The sequence below is a fragment of the Gallus gallus genome, chromosome 2 (genome assembly GCF_016699485.2).
Source record: "Gallus gallus isolate bGalGal1 chromosome 2, bGalGal1.mat.broiler.GRCg7b, whole genome shotgun sequence".
NCBI lineage: Eukaryota > Metazoa > Chordata > Aves > Galliformes > Phasianidae > Gallus > Gallus gallus.
Window position 1 is genome coordinate 22,604,689 of NC_052533.1, and position 17,602 is coordinate 22,622,290.

General features: G+C 41.6%; 1 protein-coding gene and 1 non-coding gene across 5 annotated transcripts in view; both read right to left on the minus strand.

Annotated features, from left to right (window-relative positions):
- Positions 1–2,157: 2,157 nt before the first annotated feature.
- The window catches only part of CDK6 (cyclin dependent kinase 6), a 133,898-nt gene continuing 118,453 nt past the window's right edge, over positions 2,158–17,602 (minus strand). For all 4 annotated transcript variants that reach the window (NM_001007892.4, NM_001397375.1, NM_001397373.1 and 1 more), the window contains one exon: positions 2,158–15,736. In NM_001007892.4, coding sequence (NP_001007893.1) covers positions 15,590–15,736 — 147 coding nt within the window. In that variant the 3' untranslated portion in view covers positions 2,158–15,589. The remainder of the gene's footprint in view (positions 15,737–17,602) is intronic.
- On the minus strand, positions 13,373–13,465 carry MIR1650 (microRNA 1650). Its single transcript, NR_035141.1, has one exon. It is a non-coding gene; the product is annotated as a microRNA 1650 (primary transcript).

The following is a 17,602-nucleotide window of genomic DNA, read 5'->3' on the forward strand; positions in this document are numbered from 1 at the left end:
AAACTCCTTAAAACATATGGAGCAAAGGACAGCATTAGCAGAGATAGAAGATCATGCCTCCTCAGCCTGGTCCCCCGGGCAGGGCCGCAGCAGCCAGCTCTGGGCTCACGGTGCCTGGTGGTGTGTTGGGGTCTGGGCACAGGTCTGGCCGTGCTGCTGCCACCACACACAGGGTATGGGGACATGGGTCTGGCTATGGCACCGCAGGTTGTGCCCAGTGCCGGAGGTCTGGGAGCACCGCAGCCTGGCGTGAGGCCGTGGCAGAGTGTGAAGCTGTGGCTGACAGCCCCAGAGAGCACCTTTGGGGCATTTTGGTGACGTTGCCATTAGCTCTCCTGCTGGCTTGGGAGCCAGGAAACACATCTAAGGTGTCTAAAAATGGGTGACAGTACCTACAGGAAAGGCTTCTGGGTGACAAGAGGCTGAAAGGTGCCTTTGTCTGTAGAAGGCAAAAAAAGCAATGCAGCCAATGGGTGTAAAGCGATGAACACTGTAAATCCTGCTGTGTGCCAGAAACCAACAGATAAATGAGAGATGCACATTTAAATCTTTTAAAATGAACATTTGCTTCTATGGCGCAATAATACCTGGTGTCGTTAGGTTGTTCTGAGGCAAAGAAAATGACAGTGTTTATGGAAATAATGAAAACTGTATCATTTGTGCTATTTCTCTGTGGTATTTTGCTTAATGGGTTTGATTACATTTTATTTTGTCTTCCATGGTTGAGTTTGATGAGCTTGGTGCAGCTCAGCCTCTCTCACAGGTGAGGGCAAAAGAAGAAAATCCCCATGGGAAGAGGTTGTTCCACAGCCACCCACAGCCTGCTGGAGCTCCTGTGCCAACTGAGCGCAGTTGGAAATCAGATACTGGTAGAATCCAGACCTGAATGGAAGCTCTTGATTAATCTGCTTATTATTTCTGTGTTTTTTTCCATGTTTTCAGCACGTGCCAGCTGTAGTTGAGGTGGGTATGTCCAGCGCTGCCCTCAGCAGCCTCCATGCAGGAAGGCACATCCATCTCTGTCTGGGCTACTGCTACATCCTCTTATGCAGTGCTTCAAGGCTGAGGTGGAATGCCGCATAAGGTAAAGGTAGCTGTCTTTGTTTAACATCACACTGCATCCGAAGTGTGTATGGCGGTTTTGTAAAGGATTTACGTGACTCCTTGTAGTTTCTAGGGGGCAGCACAAAATTGTGGTTTTAAGTTACAGAATCCTTTGTGTTGTGGGTCTGGTCAGCTTTCCAGCCATCTCTGCCTAGAGCTGTCATCCAGAAGTGTGTGGATGCTTCTGTTTTTACATACTGACGGCTCATTGAAGCCTCGTTACTAGAAACTACTTTTATCCTGCTCTAAAGAGACTTAATGGTTTTTGCAGATGTGTCACAGAACCATGGAATGGTTTGGGTTGGAAGGGGCGTTAAGGATCAGCTAGTTCTACACCCCTGCCATAAGCAATAAGCTGAAACTTCACGCGAGCTGTTTTGCTGAGGTGTTTTGTTGATGGGGTAGGAGTGAAGACAGGGAACATGCATCTGGTTTTAGTGTTTGATGATGTGTCATATTATTGGACTCCAAACAAGCACGTTTACCATTTCTATGTACCCGGAATCATTACTGGTCTCATGTCTATAGCCCAGTCTATAGGAGAAAACAGTCAATGAATGCAGTGTGCTCAGGCTCTTAAAAGATAGAAGGTGGAAGCAGCCACAGATATGGACGCCAGGCCTCTCAGTGGAACAGCTGGATTGAAAAAAATTCAGGGAAAATGGAGCATTTCATGAATGACTGAGAGCCATCATAGCTGCATTAGCGCACAAGTTGCCTAGCGAAGTGAACTCAAACAAAGCCGATTTCAGTAAAGACAAACTGGTGCTGAACAGTCGCCTGGACAGCAACTGCAACAATTTAATGCCTTTGAGAGAAAAAGTGACTTTTTTTTTCTTTTTTTTTAAAGGACTTCATCCTATGGAAGGAAGGGAATAATTCAGAGATCAGGAAAAACCAGGTAACGTTTTTATAAAACCAAGGGCGTATGATGAGTTACTTGCAAGGGTGTGAACGTGCTTATGTTTCTGTGTCTGGCTTTGTGTGCACGTTGGGTTCATTTTCTGTAAGGCTGTGGGTGTAGAGAAAAACACTTGCAAAAAGACAAACTGGAAAACAGCATCACTATTTTTCTGTATTTAATATACAATACTTACTGCATTTGTATTCATTTTACATTTTTAGATAAAAGAAAAATATAGCTAGAAAAGTGAAGTAAACTTCAGGAAAGTAGTTTTAAATACAAAACTAGTTTCTTGCCTTTTTACTTTCCAATAATTTGGGAACAACTAAAAAGAACTTGATGCCATGAACATTTTTATTATATCGATTTTCACACTGAACCCTCAGCACCCACAATAAATACACAACTTTGCTTTTCTTGCACTGCCAGCAGCAAAACGTTCAGTTCCAAAGGACTGTAATTCTGATATAATACACTGACAACCTTCTGTGTGCCTTAATTTAACTTTGCCGTATTGACACGTGAGTATTTTTGCAGTCCACCATCTTTACAGACTTGTAAAAGCTAAAGAATATGTTATATGGTAAGGTGCATGCTTGGAAGAGTACGCTCCGATGAACTTCAATGCAGTCAATGTGAAGCAGCCCCAGCGGAGGGTGTTCCTAAAGCAGAAAGCCTCCCAGGGTGAGATCTGGGACACAGAGCAGGCATGCAGTGAGATCAAAGGGCTTTGTCTGAAAGCTTGCAAAGAGAGCTCGAGAGCGTCCAAAGTGTCGGCATTGTTTCCCAGCCATTCTGTACAGCAGAAACATAGTTTTTCCAATGCGTTTATGGTAATCAGCAGCTGTGCAAGAAGAGAGAGGCTGCAAGAGCTCACGTACAGCAATGGTGCAATATTTTTATTTACCACAGTTTGCATTATGTAACCCCTTGGTGTATATTTATAAGCACAAGGCAAGCCAGCGTATGTACGTAACAACTGAATCACGGTTACACCTTCCTGTACCTCTGTGTTTCACACAGAGCCGATCTTAATGTTGAACAAAAAGAATGTAAAGAACACTGAATCGTAATTATTAAGCACACAGAATAAAAATAATGATGCACCTTTAAAAGAAACAGTAACACACGCACCTTTTCATGTTTGTACCCTGATTAAAAGAACATCGTGAATTTCAAGTATGAAGTGATACAGTGAAATCATGTCCTGTGAATAGGTATCCATGGTAGTCTAGGTAGTACTCTTTGCACCATAGGTAACTTTCCACCTTGCACAATAAAACCCTACTGCCTATGTAGGTAAAGTGACAGAGCTCAGCGGGACCGCGCTGCCTTTCACCAGCAGTTACGTGTCCTAAGGTGAAGGAAGGAAAACATCTGAAACTGCTTTGCATGATTCCCTTGGATAATCAAACCCTAGACATCTCCAGAGCACATGGCCTTACAAAAAGAACACAACAGAAGTCAAACAGCGTTAGATGCCCTTTTAACTTCTGGATTTTTTTTTTTTTTCCTGTAAAATCATACTGAGAAATTAAGGCACTGAGGCAGATTCTGACGTCAGCCTGGTGTAATATCAATGAATGAACTTACTCTGGACGTGTCTCACAAGCTGTCCTCCCTGTTCATAGCATTCTGTAAACCCGAAAGCACAAGTTTTAATATTGCCTTTTGAGACTGTAACGTATCTTGCAGATTCCCAAAGCAGTATCCCAGAAGGGTTACAAACAGGCTTCACTTTACGCAGTTCTGTTAACTTCAGTGGGATTTGTAACATGTAAATAGGCACGCATGGGGTGTCTGAGCAGTGAGAAGTGAGCCTTGTTTCTGGTACATTTCTGCACCAGCATCACACTTTTCTTCACATATCCCAATGCCACAAGGAAGTGCACTTCCGAACTTTTGTATAAAAAAGAAATGAATAGGAACTGTGAGAGAAATAATATTAACTAGAGTTAATAGCTTTTGTCACGCATTACCATTGATATAGCATTCTTGCTGATTTATTAAGCTTAAGTGTCCGTATATAGACCTGAGCTGCCCGACACTGGAATTTGTAGATCTGCATGGTGAAATTCTTGGTTTAAATTAATTGTAGTCAGTGGAGTTACAGCAAGAGTAGATCACGCTAAATGATTTTAATTACTTTGAAACCCCAATCCTATTTCATGCAATTGTCCACGCACACACACAAAAAATACCGACATTTGCTGCCTTTATGCTTCTGTGTAGTCAGCAATCTTTTCTCAAATCCAGATGGGCGATTTGACTGCTGCAACAAATGTACTTCGGTTACGAGGCACCACACAAACGTGGCCCCCGGTTTCAGCATCTGGAATCTACAGATATCTGCTGGAACGACTACAGACAAGATAAAGCCAAAGGTGGCCTATGTAATATTTTCTAATTGTAATTTTTCAGACGACCATCCCCCACTATGTATAAAATTAGCTCTACCGTAGCATTTCGAAGTAATCTGCTTATTCTTTTACATATTAAAACAAACAAAAATACCCTACAGCATAAAAATACTACATCTGAACACACATACTATTCTAGGTACAGTATGAAGCTTATTTAAAACTTGTTTTTTGACTGATCTAGCTCTCTGCCCCTCTATGGAACTAGCTTCACTTCAACAACAAAAATGTACACTAAATGCAAATAAACAATTAAGCAGCAAGACTCGACACATTTTTTGGCAACTACCCTTTCACAGGACTAGTGTGTTTTCCTAAGAAATAATACACTGAATTACAATACGAATAATTTAGGTTAATGTCAAATAACTTGCGGATATATGTGTCCATATCATCAATAAACACTGACCCCATTTCTGGGTGTCTTGGTGCTGTTATTAACCATGTGTCCTCACAACTATTATCAATTACTAAACGAAAGCCTTTCTCTGCAAACACTTCTGCGAGCAACTCTGCTCATGTGAGATAGCCCTCTCAGCTCCGGGACTGCCCAGCTGAGGCACGGGATTCCTGTGTTTACATACTCGGGCCTTCAGACCGAAGAATATCAAGCTAGTGAGGAAATACAAACACACGCTGTTACACAGAAAGGAGGAGACAGACATACCGACGGAAGCACTCCGTGATGCTTTCAGGAGCTGTAATAGAAACAACAGCTCCAAGGCATACAGTTTAACTTCTAAGATATCATTTCAAGGGTATACTTCAACTGGAGCATTCAAAGACATTATACTTTTAAAGCTGTTCAAAGTAACGCAGCTAAATATTACATTAAAAATAAAACCTATACAAGATTCAATGGCAGAAATAGACCACTTAACTGACATGGAATGAAATGGACCATAAATACATTAATCTGAATGCTTGAAAAGAATTTACAAAGGAATTAAAGACTGCAAAGAATAAGTGGTGCCCGTCGGCTTGCTTTCAGTGCCTAAATCATACGGCTTTGTGTAGAAAACAAATTCTGGCAAGAAAATAATAGGTTACCCTATACTTTCTTAAGTACTTGAACATGTGTTACTTGCTTTAACAGAAATGGCTGCCTTGCCTGTGAAGGAGACCGGACTAAAATTCCTTGAGATCTGTCTAGGCCTCTCTTCCAGCAGAACTCCAGTGGCTCCCACTCCTTAGCAAAAAGCACCGCCATAAGGGAAACTTCTTTTGCCCACACTGTCGTGACTGTAAGTGGGTTGTTCAGTCAAGAGATTCTGATGCTGCAGAAAATGACAGCAAAGTTATTAGGCAGAGCTGAATGCAAGAAAGGCATCGTGGATACTGATTTGCTGGAATCTAAACTGAGACAACTGATGCATTTCAATGTTCTACTGATGGACATGGTTAGTAGGAAATATTGGTGATAGGTGGATGGTTGGACCGGATGATCTTAGAGGTCTTTACTAACCTTGGTGATTCTATGATTCTGTGATTTAATACAGGCTACCATGGTGCAATCTGCATTTTTACACAGTGCTGGCCTGCTCTGCTTTTGAGCTAGTAATCTGTAGTGATGCTTTTCTGTTCAACTCATCATGCACAATATCAAGGAGAATGGAGGTGAAACATGATAAAGGAAAAGAAAGGTGGAAGACCACTGGGTTGCTACACATGTAGGCCAAAAAAGGAAAGAACCAACCTCTGCAGTCCCCATTGCTCACATTTCCACTTCCCTCCCTCGGCCTCTAATCTCATGACATTGCAGCTCCTCTATCTTCAGTCCAAAACGTGCATGGCAATCAATGCCTTCAGATGAGCACATTACCACTGAGCTCATATAAACCTCCATATACAGCAACACATCCACAAACTTCCTGCCAGCATCCACATCCTGATGTACTTTTTGTTGTAGTTACAACCCATAGTTACACCAACCCTTGAAGATGAGGTCCCTACAAGAAATCATGATGGATTTTGTCTTGCTGGATGAACACTGCAAAGCACTTTTTCTTCAATCAGCAGTCCACAGAGCCAGGCTTTGTTTTGAACCTTTTCCTTTTCTCCTGCCAATAAAGTATGACTGAGATGCATCGTCACGCACCTGGAATTAAGCACTCTGTCCTTTCCCACACTTATGACCAGAATTCGGTCATCCTTTAGGATGGTGAGAGAGATCTCCTAGGGGAGATCTTTCTATACCACTGTTTAAAATGCACTGTCATAGAAACAGTAAGCACACTGTCTCGTCCAGATCCTGTACATATTTTTCCTCAGGGGAAAATACTGGGGGTTATGGTCTGTCTGTACCTCATACTAGTGGCAGGGCTCTGTATTCACTCCTGCCACAGCACAGGCAAAGGAATGAGCTTGATTGCCTACATGCACCCTTGCCACCTTGAGAGCTGGAGACCTCCATAAAGGAAGAACAGGTTCCTACTTGCTCTGACTCTTGCTGGGAGAAAAGCTCTCCCTGGAGCAATGACCCCTGGGAAGGGGAAGGGAGAGGGGATCAGCAGTAGGAGGAGGCCATTGCTAGTCTTGTTTGTATCCTTTAGAAACATCTGTACAACAAAAGAATCACTGGCTGCTCTTGTAAATGTACATGACAGACAGTTGGCGAGGAATCTTACATACTTAGAAAATAATCTTCTGAATCAAAAATCGTTTTGGCTGATCAAACACATTCAATTCAATCTAATTTACCCTTGCTCATGTATTTGCTTGAGCAAAAGAGTATAAAAAAAATGAATGCTTTGCCATATTCTATTGTATTAATTCCCAATTCCTAATGAGAAGCAAGGAAAAACTATAGCACATATACAGTATGCTGCCTGCAAAATGGGAAACTGCAGAATCACAAGGTATAATTCAGCTCACAGCTTAAGTGACTAGGGAAGTATCAGCAAGGTCAGCTATAAGTGACAGGCAATCAAGGTAGCTGCAGCTAGAGGAAGCAGGATGCTGACAGGCCACTAAGGACCAGGCTCCCCAGCGCTTCTTTTAGTGTCACAGCAGTTTGACCTGGGATAAGGGAAAGAGAACGTTTAGCTGGTAGGTGATCCATCACTGCATGGATTTAACCAATACCTGAGAAGGCAGTGTAGAATTAAAGGTTTCCTACCCTAGAACTGTGAATTTGTCTCTGTGCCTGGGCTAGTTGCTCTTGTTTACTGGAAGGACTAAAAGAAGCCGCTCTGTACCATCACTTCCCCATCACCCAATCACGTGGACTAAACATAACGAAGTGCTACATAGACCTCATACTTCTTATTTCTGGAGGTGGCATAGCTCCCTCCTTGCTGTACAACCTATGAAAAGCCTCCCTTCTTCCTGGCAGATGGTCCCGCAGCATTACTTACACTGGGTGTCTCACAGACTTGCTAAGTTCTCAGACTTGCTCCTGCAAGATGGTGAGCCACCTGGACTGATGCAGCTAAAACTCCATGTGCAGCTAAAACTCCATCTCATTAAAATCCAAGTACTCAAAAACATGCCATTTTGGCTTGGCAAAGAATTCTCAATTTGCTGCAGGAGTCAGCCTGTAATCCACAATACCACACACTATTGGGCACAGGTAGCGACCCACTCACATTCTAGCAATGTGTCCTCTGTTTCTGCAGCTCAGCTTCAGGCTGTGTTTGTATGATCAGCTTAATCTGCTCTCAAACCCTCACCAGCCCCCCGCCCCCCCTTTTTTTCCCCCTAATATCTACATAGAAACTTCTACACAACCTGATTTTTAAAATATTGTGGTCTTGATAAATGGCACCAGAATTTGTGACCTGAGTTGGCACATTCAGTATCTGGAACTACAATCCTGTGTGAGAGCATTGCTTTATCATCTTACGCATGTGGAAGGAAATGACAGGAGAAAACAACAACAAAAGTTTTCCCTCTACACTGATATGTAACTATTCCACATATCCAAATTTGCTTGCAACAATTGTCCTGAACCCTCCTAGTCTCTGCTTGTTTTTTTCCTATCTCCGCAGCACTTCACAATTTTCCTCTCTCACCTGGGTACTCAAGATAGATGCTGACATTCAAGAACACTTTAAAAGCCCCACAAAGATTTATAAGAGGAAGAAAAGTCACAAGAAAATGATATCTGCCTCCTACCATTAATGTGTGGCGGGAACATGCAGCAGAACGTGGCTTCATTCTGAGTGTAAAGCACAGCAGCAGGAAGAAGTGTTGAGAAGATCAATAAAATTATATGAAATTAATCTAAAGCTGAGGATTTGAACAACCTGTTGTATGTACAAGATACGAAGTAAGAGGAAAAGTTGCCTTTTACAGTATGTTAATTAGAAACCCTTCAGAAGTAATAGCACAAAGGAAGCTGACAACTGACTGTGGAGGTTTGTTTTCCATTTGGGAGCAAGTATTGGTGTAAACATGGGAAAGTTTGCCTGGCATGAGGATGGGTTTAAGGTGCTGAACACTCGATAGCGCGGATGCCAATTTAGCATGCTCCCAAAAGGGCACTGAGCTTGAGAACGTTACAGCATATCCAAGCAGACATCACCAAAGTCTACCCTTCTTCTTTCAATCAAATAGTATAGGTTGCTTTAGTGCAAATGAACAGCAAAATGCTGATTAGAGTACGTTCATACCTAGATTCTTCCATAAAACCCTATCAACTTTGCAGTCAAAGAGTATCAGTTCCAATGTTTGTTTAATACACTGTTTGTGTTTAGATTTTTGACTTCATAAATACCAGTTCCTTAAAATCTCCTTTTGCATCTTTACTAATGTCAGTTTTTTTGTTGGTTTTTTTTTTTTTTTTTTAATCTTTCCTTTTCAAAGGCAGTATCCTTAGTCTGGTCTTTTCCAGAAACAATTTTCTCTACCCAGGAGCAAAATGTCTGTATCAGAACTCCTTGCTTTCTCTAGACATGCAAATGTCTCATTGACATTGGGTAGGATGAAGCCGACAGCAAGTTTTTACCGAGAGAAAACATTTCATCTGAAGGAAGAAATGCCATATGGTTGGGGAGCTCTGGTTCACGTCAGCTGCTGGATGGCTGGAAATTTACCCCATTTGAACACTGCACAAGCTTTCAAAGGCCTTTGTTTAAGTCAAGGCAACTTCTCCACTAACTTTTACTCCAAGCAACATTTTCTGCCCGGAAGGCAAAAGGCTCACCCATGTGTGGTGCTGTTTACTTTCAGCTTCCACCGAACACAAAAAGAACTGATGGTGCTCACTTGGCCTTGTAGAATCATTTTTGAGAACAAGTTCCTATTTGATTCAGATGTGTTCTCTCACTCTCTGTATTAAAAACACAATGAAATACATAATTTTAAGGGATTTTTTAAAATGTAAAAGTGTATCGGTTTCAAACTGTAATCACTTAGCTAAAAGAAAGATTTGTAGCTGTTTTCTGCAAGAACTGAATGAGCTATTTTTGTGCATGCTATTCCTAAGTGTGTTTTATGGTTCTTATTTTGTGTATTTATTGCATATCAGTATGCAATGCGTGCTCAGTTTTAGACAAAAGGGAAGAAATAACAATTGCCAAAAGTATGCTTGTCAGTTCGTATATCCACACCTTTCTTCTCTTGATGGCCTAGATCATTTAAATCAACGAAAAAGCATCTTATTGCTTTTCAGAAGTTACTGGGATTTGATGGCTACAGAGTCTGGTCCAGAAACTGGAATTATATTACAGCCATTATCTAACAATTTGCAATACAAAGGGATAAAAAAAAAAAAAACAGCTGACAGACAGAACTCCTATTTGAGTCGCACAGCCTGTTCGACTGGTCAAACTGTAGTCAGGTTTTTACACACCTGATCTGTATTGGCACACACACACAAATAGTATGATAGTGTAAGCTGGTAGGTATGATTAGGCACATAAAATCCCATTTTTCTAGAGATTGTTTCTGATTCTTTTCTTCATGGAAAGCAATCTGTATACTCCAATGTTTAGTAATCTAGTAGAAAGAAAAGTGATAGCTTATTAACAGTTAGTTACAGAAAGTTTTAGTATACTGCAGACTATCCTATGTGAATTTAAAAAGAAGTTTCTTAATTTTTCTCCCACAATGGCAATTTGGAAAAACTTTTTTTTCCCTAACATACTAATGTCAACAAAATCACACAGTAAGAGAGGTGTAAAATCCCATTAAATCAAGAAAGCTCTTGATACTTAGAAGCAGTTTTGAGGCAACACAATAAATAAGATAGGTTCCTAAGCTTCTGATCAATTCAAGCTTCAAGCATAAAACAACAGATCACTCTAATAGTCTACTATCTTCTCATTCACATTGTACATAAAAATTCATCTGTTCCTGAAACTACTGCCTAAGAAAAATACTAACAAAGTGGTTCTATAAAACAGTTCTGAGAATAAACATCATTACTCAACTGCAGCCTATACATGGCGAATACTTAATTTACGTAACTTTTAAATCAAACTGTGGCTTATGATTCATATACATATTTAACAACTGATGTGCTTTCAGTTGTGAGTCAGATAAGTGCTCCGAGTTTGTTGGCCAGAAGACCAAACCAGCATGTTTTGTCATTAGTTTCCATAGAAAAATTGGCCAAACACCAGAGAGAACGATCCCTTTGGATAATAAAGCATGCTTCTAAAAGACAGTGAGAGAACCTGGGAGAAGTAGCATGGCACAGTACTTTCTTATTCACCAAAACAGCCATCAAGTATGAAAACTACGTAAGAGTTAGGATGCTGGACACCATCTCCCATGCAGAAGATTCTCAACTACTACCTACAATCTGCTGCTTCCTTTCATGTGAGAGGCTCTATTCATACACGTAGCACCACATTTCAAAAGTTTGCAAGCATGATATCTTCATTTCTTGGGTCCGTTTTAGGACTGAATCAAGACAGAAAGGTATTCCGAGCATTCCACATAGTAGACCAGTGTGCTGGAAAAAGGAAAACAGTGTGGGCACAGCTTACACAGAAATAGAGAAATATGCACAAACCCTGTTTTTAGAATTTTACCTGGCACAGAGGAGCCAACAAAGGTGTACACAAAACTAAGGTTAACTGAGAACATGCACCAAGAGAGTCTCTTCAAATCATCTCTTCTGGGCTGCTGGACTAAAAGAAGAAAACACTTGATAAAAGGGGCACAGGGGACACTGACAATGTGCAGCTATTGAAGATTTGGAAGAATCTTGCTGGAAATAGCACCTGTGAGTGTCACTGAAATGTTTTCCATAAGGATGCTGAGGGAGAGGAACTGCAGAGCTAGACTGAGTGTGGGGACTGTGTGAGGAGAAAGGGGCTGCCCCAGTCTTATTGCTGTGGCACGGCACCAGCTGGCTTCATCAATAGTTTTTTTTCCTTGTCTGCTGGGTCTGCTTTTTTTCCTGCAGAATTATGTAGCAGGGATAACAAACCCATTCGTGGGAGATGGAAACTGCTCCTTCTGTTTCCCAGAACATCCCGTTGACCGGTGAGAAGAGTGCGGTGTCTGCCTGCGGGTGCTCTAGGAGCTAATCATCCATCCTTACTTTTAATATATTTTTTGCTAGGCAGTGGGCTTTAGCTGCTGTTGAACCAGTCCTGCAGAACACATGCAGATAAGAGTTCTTTTTAAGAATTGTGTTCTCAAGTATTTTTTTAAAGGGTTTACGAAGAGTTGTCATCACAGTCTGGACTCAGTGTGCCAAGGAGCACTTTTTTCACACGTATAATTCTAATCCTACACATACAGCAGTAATAAGTAAAGGTATTCGAGGACTGCAGCCACACCGTGATGGTATAAGGAGCAAGAACATGACATAAGCAGTCTCCCAGCTGTCTCTGTGCTGTCTCAATAGAATTGAGGTTCCCGTATGCTGTCAGCCAGTGCCAGCACTTTGCCCAGCCAGAGAACAGCCCTCCTTGGTTTACCAGGGTAAGTGAAGCCTCGTGGCTTGGCAGGGGAGGTGGGAATAAGAGGAAGCCTAAGGCGTGTCAGAGAAGGACTGCTGGAATTTCTTCCTGAAGAGATTTTGAAAAGGAGGTCATTTGGAAAGTCCTTGGGCCTTTGAATCCAGTCCATTGCTACCACGAGGGAAAAGAGATCTTTTTCCCAGCCCTGTCAACACAGATTTCTTTTTTTTTTGGTTCCTGCCATTCCCACTGGATGTTTGTTCCAGAACATGACCATTAATGCAACCTTTTCCAAGCTATTTCTCCTGAATACTCCCACATATAACCTGATCCTATAGTAGACGATGTACAGCACCATGTTGCAGGAGCTCTGCTTCTGATTCTACACGCCACCTGTGCTTTTCTCTGCTGCTCGCTTCAGCTCCACTTCTGATTCTACAAACTGGGAAACGCTGCCCCAACAGTTAATTTTCTGGCAATTCCCATTTTTTTCATTCATTCTTGGGCCCACAATAACCTTTGGCTTTAAGCGTTAACTTCCCTCTTCTTTTATTCCGCCCTAACAATTTGCTTACAGTCAGCAACCATACTCTCTTCCAGCCTTTGCGTTGCTAAGCCCAATACACCCAGCTCTCCTACCAGGCAGCAGATGCACATCTCTATCTGAGAGTCTGGGGTCTAATTGGAAAGAAACACCCCCAAGCCCACACCCACACCCTTTTCACCCAATGTTAGCTCTTGGAGAGCTCTGGGAAAGTTCCCTGACAGCTGAGGGCAAGCCAGTGCCAGCTGAATGCCCTGATATCGTATGTACGGAAGCTTGGCGGTAGGGAACATGTGGACTGTTTTAAAAAGTGCTAAACTGTGTAGAAAACTTTTCTATTGCTGCTGTTGCAGGATTCTCCTGTATTTTGTCTCTGTTTGTCATTCTAATTAGTGTTTAAAAAATGTCATCAAAAATACCACGTTGGTCTGTTCTCTTCCATGAGTACCAAAGCCCCGTTCCCGCTCAGGTTCGCTGAATGGCAGAGGAAGGGATTGGTTCAGCACCAGTACCACGGGCTCACCGCTCTCCTTGGATGTAAGGACAGAGAGACTGGCAGAGGCGAAGCTGAGCTCAGAGGAGTTAGCTGCTGTGGCTGCTCCCTGGCCTTCAGCTTGCCACTGGCAGAGCTTCCAAAATTCTTGTGCCGTGCATCTGTATTATCCCGGCGTGCAGATGCCTCGTATGTGCTCTTGCCAGGCCTAATATGCAACTTGCCTGTTCATGCTGGTAGGTTTTCTAACAGGTACCATTCTGGGCATGAAATAAGGCACAGGCCACTGCATGCATGCACGCAAGTGGTCCTTTTAAAATCTGGCCTATTCAAAGTAGGCGTAATATTAACTACAAGTTGCACAGTTAAGTGCCTAACAGTAAAGAAAAGCTTTTTCCAGGAGAGCACTCACCATCTCAGCAATGGGCAGTGTCCCAGACAGTACAGATACCTGAAACAGAGTTAACAGTGAAGTGCACCACAACAGGCAGTCTGCCACAGGGCTGAGGAACCCGCCAGGAGACAGCTGCAGGTACCTGAGCCCTATCTGGCAGAATTACATTGCTCAATTCAGTGCTAAGGACCTGCTTCTGCCAAGCGCGCCGTGAGCAAGGGTGTAACGCTGGCTCCGTAGCCAGACGAGAAGAAATAGAGATGAGGAAGAGAGTAGCCTAAGGGACTGTCACAGGAGTAAGCAAAGCTGGCCGCCTCACTTCTCATCAGTTATACTGCAGTAGGGCATATTTATATTTTTATGGTAAGGGTTAACTCGTTGGACCAATTTTTCCCCCAAGTCCTACCCAGGTAAATGCGCTGAAGTCATACAAGGGAATGGCTTTCATGGATTGAAAATATTTCTTTTTTTTTTTTTTTTCCCAGTACAGTATTAAAAAAAATAAATGCTTCTTTTTAAAATACTGAAAATAGTTTTTAGTTAAGGTAAAAATACTAAATATAAAATTTTAATGTAATATTTAAAATTACTGTTCTATAAAGGCATGTGAATCACTTAGTTATTTTGACATTCAGTAATGGCACATTAAGCCTAGTGGAGAAGCATGTGCCAGTATACCACATGGTGGCTTAGGAGAGAAGCTCATGCATTTCTGCATAGAAAACAAGTCTTCTTAATAAGCAACATCTGAGGCATTTTGTGACAGTAATATTCATGCACTTGAGATGCATGGGGGCTGTTGTAGGTAAGGCAGCACAGTATACAGCATACAATTCCGCACAGGTAAATAACTGTACTTAACAGGTATAGGATTCTCTCCTTCCAAACTGGAAATATTTTGTCTATGTTCCTTTTCAGATAATGATGAGAACAGGTTAAAGATGAAAACCTGCGTTCATCTTCATTGGCTCTGCTCTTGTCTTTGAGCTGCATATCAGAAAGTTCAGAATGAGAGAAAGTGTATTTGCAGCTGTTTCCGGGAAGGAATGATGGGTTAGCTGATGGGTTAGAATGTGCATGGATTCCAACATAAACTGACCGTTTGGCAACTGAATGGATCTTTAAGAATGGGACCTCGTAAGTTTTTTTAAACACTCGCTTTTGAAACATGCACACAAACTTAACTAGATAATAACTTGTTTGTGTATTCAAAAAAAAAAAAAACCCTAAAAGCTGAGACATTTATTATGATCACTATAAAACTGTTGTTTTTATAGAGCGATGAAATAACAAGATAATCCATCCAAGTTTTCAGCTGGGGAAGGACCTGCATGTATTCTATGAGTGCACAGTAGCTGGATGTGTTAATTGTATGTATCAGTTAACTGCGGGTTGCAGAGATCTGATATTTCAATGCCATTCTTTAAATATCACTCTAAGAGATCACACCATCATAGTAAAAGTACCAAATCACGCTTCAGCAGCTAGAGAGAGATTGTATCCTGTTTTGGCAGTGACTTGATCATCCTACTCCACACTGGCAGCATTCAATTTTAGAAAGATAAAATGGCAGCAAAACTGGTCAGCAGCTTCTCTTCGTCTGGAGTTTTCCCAGGCAGACAAACAAAACAAAAACAAAACAAACATAAAGCTGCAATGGGAGCAGGCCAAAGCCCTGGCCCTTGCATTGCTCTGATGAAAGTAAACTACGTTGATTTCCTTGGATAAGCACATCGCAATCCCAAAATGAAAGACAGGTGTGTAAAACCTCCAAACAATGATCTTCACTAGAACAGCCATGTGGTTTGTATGGGACAGTGGCCTTGTCAGCTACACATCTTGTTCATTCATAGGTTTGTCTTCAGTCAGCATTATGATGCGTTCACCTCACTGGAGTTTTGGCTGGATGACATGTGAGAGTCCAGATTCTCCTTGCATTTCTCCAGATCATGGAAATAGGGGTGAGACAGGGCAGCATAGGCAGATATTCTCTTGGCTGGATTGAACGCTAAGCATTTCTGTAAGTATGAAAAGAAGTAGTTTTTAACTACAATGTAGAGTTAAAATTGCTAACATTGCAAGTCACTGCCCATTTATGATCAGTACGAGACACAGTGGGGTCACAGAAGGTGCTGCAGGATATGATGGCCATGCACATTAAAACAAGCAGTGGGTTTACAGTATATGAATCCCCAAGGCTGATAGAAAATACCAGGTTAGAACATCAAAGTGTTCATAGTTTAGGAAGCCTCAGAATTCATATTTTCTTGAATTCATATGCACAGGACAGACTCTGCCTCACAGCCTGCAGGGAACAATTATTTATGAATGGCTTTCGAATCCTCTCATTACTCAATGCACTGCTCTTTTGTGGTTATACAAACACAGAATGCTTCCTAAGGTATGTATTAATTCCTAGGCTCAACATCTCTATAGAAGTTGAATCTTTGACTTTATACCCTTTCTGTGTTAACGTTAAGCGTTCAGTTTCCTACATTTAAAACAAACAAACAAACAAAACAGAAAAATTCCATCACGCTGAAATAAAAGAAAAATCCAAAAGAACATTTAATATTCATCAATGCCAGTCTGCAGGTGTGCTGAAAACTCTGTTCCTCATGCTGCTCAGTAGCATCATCTTATGTTTTTCACCGACTTCATGCAGAGTGCTGTTGTCTGATGATGCAGTTATATGGGCTTTAACTGTTTGCTTATTCTGTGCCTGTGTGCGAAATGGCAAACTGCACTCTTGGACTCTTGCAGTGACTCTTTAGAACTAATGCAGTGCAAACATCCGCATGACTTATCACTGAGCTGAAACCTTTAGATCATGGCTTTCTGCCACAGTAATGACAGCAGTAGGGCTGGTCAGTATGTTAAGCATTTCCAGACAGAAATCCTTTGATAATGGATTTCTCTTCTGTACGTAACAGGAGCAGTGATGACTTTAAACTGTGTTTCATTCAAAGTCTTTTCAGAGTTGTGCTGAAGTGGTCACAGGTCTTGGGTCTATTACTCTTTAGTATTTCTGACTTGTTCCAAACCCCTACTTGCTTGTTGCAGATCCATTTTTCTTCCCTAATTTTCAGTCTAATTTCACTGATTATGTTCCAGTGACTCCTATTTTAAGGTCACCTTAAAAGCTCTTGTATCATCCCACTGGGAATTCTCCCTCTTCTTCATAGTTGTACTTCGCTTGCCTACTTTCCAGATCCTTTTCCCAGCCTTGGTCCAGTCAGCTCAGAACTCTCCCCGTAAGTTTTATACCTTGGTCTTTTCCTTTGCTTCACCTTCAAATAGTATTCATCCTAGTGTCCTTGTCTAGGCAGCTTCAGCTCTCACTTTCTTTATTTGCACCAGAATTTCTATCATTTAACTCTTGAAATTTAATTCAGTGGCTTTCCATTCCCATTCTCCGTTCTCTTTTTTTTTTTGCCTAACAGTAATGGCTTCCCCCCTTACCATCTAGGCAAAGATATTTTTCTCTTCCTCCTGCCCATCATGCCTCACTCACTGTGCTCTAGCCATATTTTACTACTTGTTCTCAAATCTAGTTCTTTTCCCATGTCAAACTTCCATTTCCAATCTGCCTACAAGCACAAAAGATGCATTCCACTTCTGTCATTTCAAGTGTCCAGGTGTAGTCTACTTTACTGAAGCTGAGAGATGCAGTTGTAACAGTGGAGAATGACCTGTTGTACAGAGGTAACTTTGGTTGGAGCAGCTGAAGTGATGCAGCAAATCTTTCAAGATTTGCAATGAGCCCTCTCTGAAGAGCCCATACGAGCTGAGATTTTTCAAAGGCTTTCAGAGAAGAATTTAGCTAGATTTCAACAACAACATCAAAATGCAAAGTCATTCTAAACATTCAATTTGAAGACTGA